At 54.4% G+C, this 7,102-nt stretch overlaps 1 protein-coding gene across 1 annotated transcript; it reads right to left on the minus strand.

Annotated features, from left to right (window-relative positions):
• Positions 1 to 543: 543 nt before the first annotated feature.
• On the minus strand, positions 544 to 6,606 carry H3-3A (H3.3 histone A). Its single transcript, XM_031596654.2, has 4 exons — positions 6,458 to 6,606; positions 5,134 to 5,288; positions 4,153 to 4,306; positions 544 to 1,195 (listed from the first exon to the last, which is right to left on the minus strand). Exons 2-4 carry the CDS (start codon positions 5,259 to 5,261, stop codon positions 1,067 to 1,069), a joined length of 411 nt encoding a protein of 136 aa, XP_031452514.1. The 5' UTR covers positions 5,262 to 5,288; positions 6,458 to 6,606; the 3' UTR covers positions 544 to 1,066.
• Positions 6,607 to 7,102: the final 496 nt, after the last annotated feature.

Below are 7,102 nucleotides of genomic sequence, written 5' to 3' on the forward strand. Positions count from 1 at the left end.
CTAATTGCGTGTGGGCTCAGCGCTCAAACGTGCTGGAGGATGTCAGTGAAACAGAAAGGAGGTAGTCAACCAAGAAGCCAATACCTACACACCAAGAAACCAGATAATGGAGTGTAAAAAGCTTTAATAAAAGCAAACAAAACACAGCTTCCACTGCCTGCACTGTCTGGTGAACCATGAAGAACAGAGAAGGTTCCAAACTCGCCATTAACACAAATAAGAGAGGAATCTGAACAGCAACAAAGCTTGCTTTTCCTTAGCTCTATTACTAAGTTAGGGAGCTCATTTCAGCTCCAGACTCTACCCAGCAATATATACACTGAGCTTGCAGACAGATTTAAAGCTCTGAAAAAAACCATTACATATGCAGTACTTCAGCCAAGGTAGCAACCCTTGTTTGTTTCCTAAACCTACTGGAAGTACTTAGGCCACAGCTGGAAGAGAAAAAGGGAAGAGAAAAGATGCACCCAGATACAGGAGGGTAATTTTTTAATCAAATATAACCCAAATGTAACGTTTAAGAATCAAGACTAAAACCAGGCATCATTTAATGTATTTTAATAGCAAACTTACAGGAACAGCACAGAAGACAGACAACATTAAAAACATGTACTTGCATGTAGGACAACTCAGTTAGAAAAGTATAGTGAATGGATGGAAACTACTGTATGATAAAAATGCTACAAACACCATTTAGTTGCCATTGGTAAGAAATTTACTTGTTTAAAAAAATCCAAATGCTGGCATTGTCCAGAAAAATTTGACAGGCTTATTTATACTTTTTTTTCTTTTTTTTTTTATAAAGTTGAATTGTTGAAACTTGTTCACTCAGACATTTTTTTTTTGACCGCATTAAATGTTTTGTCCCCTCGTTTATATTAAAAATCCACACACAAATGAAAATGGAAAAAAACTTGCCAATACCCAATTCTGTCCCCTATTTTTCCATTTGCAACCATATACTTAGGTACCTTTTAACCCCATGGAAAAAATATCTAACGTTCATTACTACCAATAACAGGAAGAAGATTTTGCTTCGAGAATGACAAACCCATCATGGTGAAGTTTAGGCACGCTCCCCACGAATGCGGCGTGCTAGCTGGATATCTTTTGGCATGATTGTGACACGTTTGGCATGGATAGCACACAGGTTGGTATCTTCAAACAGGCCAACCAAGTAGGCTTCACTTGCCTCCTAGTATAGAAGAAAAGAGTAAAGAACACTTTCACTCTCTGAGTATGAGGAAAAGGAGAATTCCAAGTGCAACATAACACGGTATTAAGTTTGAGTTTCTATCTCTATTAATACACATCTAAAGGTTGAGATTGTCAAAGAAACAAAAGTCACCGTTTTCACATAAACTATCGAATAACACTCTGTGTCAAAGCTGTGTACTAATGCCATTTGGTGAGGACATCCTCTGGAACACAACTGAATAAACATTGTAAGAGATAAGGGGCCATCTTATCAAAAGGTGAGTTTGTTTAGGAACTTCTCTTTTTAAAGACTGGCTTACACCATTTGAGTTACTCGTCTGCTCTTCCAGAGTAAGAGCTGCTGAGCTCTTACCAGGTGCAATTGGCTGTTGCTAGGGAAAAGAGTAGGCGTTCTTTCACAAGAGGCAGTTAAGGCACATGGCTCCTCACTGCAGGATCTGTGGCTACTGAGAAGGTTGCTTAATTCTAAAGTCACAAACTAACAGCAAAAACCGTATGGAGAATTATTAGATGTAAGGGGACAACACCTTTAACTCAGAAACTCCTTCCATCACCAAAAGCAGGACAGCAGTCTGAAAACCACCATTAGACAGCTCTCCTTTTCCTACAGTCTCTTCCTCCCTGTATGGGAACTATTGAATCACAGCCTAAACCACTGATTAACACCTGAAGACAAGACCCAATCAGCCCTGGGAGTACAGGTGAAGGCAATTCACGCTGAGGTGGAGCCAGGCTCCACCTCTCTTGAACCCCATTTAAGGCTGACTGCCACCCTGGAAAGATCTTCTGGAGATCACTCCTCTGTGGAGTTTCTTCTATGAACCTAGAGCCTTGGAGATAGGTGAGCAATCTTTTCCCTTCTTTTGTAAAATCTTTCTACTCTGCTGGTCTTTTTACCGTTATGCTCTCTAAGCATCATCCACCTGTATGGGGCATGGAGGGCACAGCCCTGTTAGTACAGAAGGCTCTCACACTTGTGAATCCCAGGGCCAGCACCTCAGGAACAAAAAGGACAAGCCTAGTCCTAACAAAACCACAATCCTGTCCTTGGTACTATGCCACTGCAGGCAGGATCTGGGGTTAGACAGATGCTCAGTTAGACCTAATTATTCTCCTGGCTCACTTTAAGCTTGCTGCTAATTAGGCCTAGCACAGCAATGGTAACTGTTTACATGTTCTCAGGTCAATTCAGAATTCCAGCATCTAACAGCCCCCTAAGAAACAAGCCAATATGACTTTGGCACGCAGGGTGAGCAGGCAGAAATGATGGGGTTAACTTCCAGAAAAAAGACTGAGGTCCACATCCAAAGCAACAGCTTATGTGAACTGCAAAAAATCAGTTAAGTTACGTACAACACTTAATTAGAAGAAAAATATTTACTGCAGATGAGGACTGTAGTATTAAGTTACTTGATATTCTGTGTTATTCCAACACAGTTTTGCTAATCCACTACATGAAAAGTTAAGAGACTTCACCAAGTAAGTCACACATGAATTTGAAAGGTACTGAAAGGGTTAAGGTTGGGGTGGTTTTTCTTTTTCTGAAATATACAAGTAGGAAGCACTATGAATATTCCACAAACAACTTCTATACCAACAACTGCTTAATGCACAACCAGGAACATTCAAGCTAGTATTCTGAAGATGCATCAACTACAGTCTAAATGTTAGCAAGCAATTCCAGTTTAGAACAAAACACAAACACATCAATAAACATCAGCATGGAAGAATTACCCTATTCACAGCCAGGAGTGAAGTCAGAACACCAAGAAAAAGCAGCAACCTTGGAAATGCATGCAGTCACCTTTCAAAGCTAAGCACGTGCTCAAGTTTGTAGGACCTCATGGTGCACGTTTTGGCCCTTTCCACATGGAAGCCAATAATCAGAAAAAGAGAACTACTCCACAGAAAAGACAAGACACTCTACAACTAGGTTTTGGAATTGGGAATATATTTCTATCATGAGAAAATTCCTTCACTCTCATAAGAACAAAGCCTTGGAGGAGACCTAACACGACTAAACTTCTGGGCACTTGATTTGGGAAGCACAACCACACAGCTGGAGTCAATCAGTTTTCAGAACAGACAGAGCAAAAGGAACCTCAATAGAACTAACTGAAGAAGAATATTGAGTTCTAGATAGCTTATACTAGACTCAGACTGCCAGGAATTTGGCTCAGGAGAAGCAATCAATGCTTCACCCTCAACATATTCTAAGTTATTTAACTAACACAATAAAAATACAGTGCTTAGTATAAACCACTTTACACAAATACCCATTTTGTCAACCACTTTAAGATGTGGCTCAGCGAGCTGTTTTTCTTTAACCTGAATTTCAGGACATCCAGACATTCATTTGGACAGACTGGAACAAGTTCTACACGACAACACTTTCCATTCTTCCAAAGGTAAGACTTCTGTTCATGTTTTGAGCATAGAGTAGATGGATTTATCTACAGCGTCTTATTAACTGTGCTATTCTTTTGCTGGGAGAAAGGGCGGGGTGGCCAGTTAAATAAGATACACTGACAGCTGTTATAAGGAGCTGCTGACCTGTCGCTACGTCATTTTAGCTGTGACACCAGCAGACCAACATCAGGGCAACTGTAAACAAAGGATGCACATTGTGGTGCATCCTCCATGTTGGAGCTCTGCCAGCAGGGGCTGTGCCCACCACAGCACGATGCAGCTGGAGCTAACCATAAAATCAAACTGCCCAACAGGACTGGGGGGGCTGAGCCCCGCCTTCCATTTCTGAGTTAGGGTGGGAGCCTCCTTGTTGCAGCATTCACAAAAGGATCAGTTCCATTTTTTTGGAAACCTCTCCCAGTGATCTGATCTCTGGGAAAGCCGATGGGTGCGTGCTTTAGTACAGCTTCTTGAGGGAGCTGTTAATTGCCATCCGGGTGAGGTGCTGCTCCCAGTACCACTTACCTGCAAAGCACCGATAGCAGCGCTCTGGAAGCGCAGATCTGTTTTGAAGTCCTGAGCAATTTCACGCACCAGACGTTGGAAGGGAAGTTTGCGGATCAAAAGTTCGGTAGACTTCTGATAGCGCCTGATTTCACGGAGGGCCACAGTACCAGGCCTTTAAGAATACACAATAATAATTTAAAAAAGAATTAGTATTCAAAACATAATTCTGCATCACCTTAAGAGGGTTTGTGACCTAACCTGAACTGAACATAAAAAACACATGCAATTTTAGGGGATGAAAGAGACCTCTGGAGATCATCTCGGCCACCCCCTGCTACAGCAGTTCCTCACAGCAGGGCACGCACAAGTGTCCAGGTGGGTGTTGAGTATCTCTATGGAAGGAGACCCCCACAGCCTCTCTGGGCATCCTGTTCCAGCGCTCCATCAATGTGTTGCTTTCAGTAGAAGCATCCCAGTGGCAGCAGCAGGAACTCAATTTTCCTTTCCCTGTTACTCACCACTCATCTGTGTGCAATCCCCCTGTCCAGCAGCATCCCTCCCCTCACGAGCACAGGACAGCATCAGGCCGCCAGAGGTCCTGATCACCGCCGGCCACACGTCCTGACGGTACGCGGCAGGCTCAGCGCAGCGCTGTCAGTTACTTGGTGCAATGACCCCAGAGCCGCCATCCCCACAGTCAGCCCGACAGGTATGCACGCTCACAGGGACACGGCTCTTCCTGCCTGCTGACTTCGCGCCGTGTCAAAATTCCCAGAAAGAACAAAACGCATCCGCCGTATCGCGCAGCCCGCATTAGGAGCGATGTTATTTCCCGGCACTCACCTCGCCGGCGCGCAGTTCTCCCGCTAACAGTGATTTCCGCGGACGCTCCGTCCCGCCCGGCCCCGCTCCCCCCACGCCGAACTTTCCCCGCCGCCCGGCCCGCCCCAACCCCCCCCGCAGCCGGGCGGCGCGGTGCCGCCGGGTGGCGCTGCGTACCGGTAGCGATGCGGCTTCTTCACCCCGCCAGTAGAGGGCGCGCTCTTGCGGGCCGCCTTGGTGGCCAGCTGCTTGCGGGGCGCCTTGCCGCCGGTGGACTTGCGGGCGGTCTGCTTGGTACGGGCCATGCTGCTGCCGACGTCGCTGCCTTACACCTGCCGCGACAAGCCGCCCGCCTCACCCCGCGGCCGGGGCGCTCTCCCCCCCGCCCTGCCCCGCCGCCCCACCCGCTCGCGGGGTGCGGGGGGGGGGCGGCCGCGCCGCCGGCCCGCTCCGCCCAGCGGAGCCGTTAACCCCAGAGCGCCCTCCCGCTCCTCCCTCCCCCCCCCCTCCGGGAAGCGGAGGAGCCCGCAGCCCCCCCCCCGGCCGTCGGGAGCGGCGGGGGGCCGCGGTGCGGTGCGGGAGGGCACCCCGGCCGGCTCCGACCTCCCCTTCCCCCCCCCCGAGCCGCCCCGCGCCCCTCTCTCCCTCCCGCCCCGCGGCCCCGCCGAGCGAGCGAGCGAGCGGCCGACGGGCGTCCGCGGCGCCCAAAGGGCGGGGGAAGGGCCGGGACGAGCGCGAAGGGAGAGGGCAACTTTCGGGGGGCGGCGGCCGGGCTCCCCCTCGCTCCGTGCGGGAGCGCCTCCCGGCAGCGCCCCGCTCCGCGGCGCCTCTCGCGGGCGAACTCCGGCGTCGGCCGCAGCACAAGATGGAAACAGCCGCCGAGCGCAGCCCCGCGCCGAGCAGGAAGGGATCGGTCGCCAAAAACGAGGCGCGGAACCCCGCCGGCGGCTCCGAGCCGCGCGGGTGCCGCTGGAGGGGGGCGGCGGAAAAGTTTGCGCTCGAAAACCCCCAAATCGCGGCGCGGCGGGGCCGTTCGCGGAGCGGCGTTCCTCCGCCTCCCGATTGTTTTTTATGCGATAGGGGGGAAAAAAAATATGGTCGGTGACCAGAGAAAAGAGACAAGATGGTGAAGCTGAGCGGCAACCGCGGGGAGCGCGGAAGGCGGCGGCGGCCGGGAGGTCCCGGGCGGCCCCGGCGGCGCTCCGCCGCCGCTCCCCGGCCCCGATGCGGGGGGACGCGGGGCCCGGGGCGCCGCCGAGGGCCGGGGGAGGCCGCCGAAAGGGGAGGAAGGGGGGGGGGTCCGGAGCGGGGCCGAGCGGGGAGCGGCGGCCGCGCGGAGCGGGGGTTCCGGCGGAGCGAGCGGCGACGCGGGGAGGGAAGGGGAGGGCGGCGCGGGGCGGCGGCGGCGGGGAGCGGGCCGCGGGGCGCCAAAAGTTTGTGGGGAGGGCCGGGGGGCGGCGGGGCGGCGGCGGGGGGGCGCGGGGCGCGGCGCCGCACTTACCCCGTCCGCCTGGGCGAGCGCGGCTGCCGTGCGGGAGGGAGGGAGGGAGGAGGGCGGGCCGAGGGCGGGCGCGAGGAGGAGCCGGAGCTGCGGCGGCTGCTGCTGGCGGCGGCGGCGGCTGCGAGCACAATTGAAAGATGGCTGACCGGGGTGGGCCGGGCCGCCGCCGGGCCGCGCCCCCGCCCCGCCCGCCGGCCAATGGGGCACAATGGAGGGAAGGCCCCGCCCCGGCCGAGGCCCCGCCCCCTCCCTCGGCGCCGTGTGTACAAACACAAAAGGCACGCCGCGCGCCGCGGGGGATTCCCGCCCCCGCCGGCCGCCTAACGGCCGCGCAACGGCGCCCGGCGGCGCGCGCGGGGCCTCGCCGCGGAGGGCGAGGGGCGGAGGCGAGGCCGGGAGGGAGCCGAACCCGCCCGACCCGCCGCTCGCGGAGCCGCGCGGACGCGGGCGGGGAGCGGCCGCGCCGCCCCTGGGGTCCGGCCCGGAGCCTGCGGCGCCGCCCCTCGCGAACGTGCGGGCGCCGCGGGCGGCCCCTCGCCCGGCCCGGCGCCCTCCGCCGCCGTCCCGCCGCCCCGCGCCGCCATTGGCCGAGCGCCTGGAATTCCGTGACGTGGCGGCGCGCCGCCCGCCCCCCGGCCCGCCCCT

This window comes from Phasianus colchicus, chromosome 2, assembly GCF_987193195.1.
Source record: "Phasianus colchicus chromosome 2, bPhaCol1.hap1.1, whole genome shotgun sequence".
Taxonomy (NCBI): Eukaryota; Metazoa; Chordata; class Aves; order Galliformes; family Phasianidae; genus Phasianus; species Phasianus colchicus.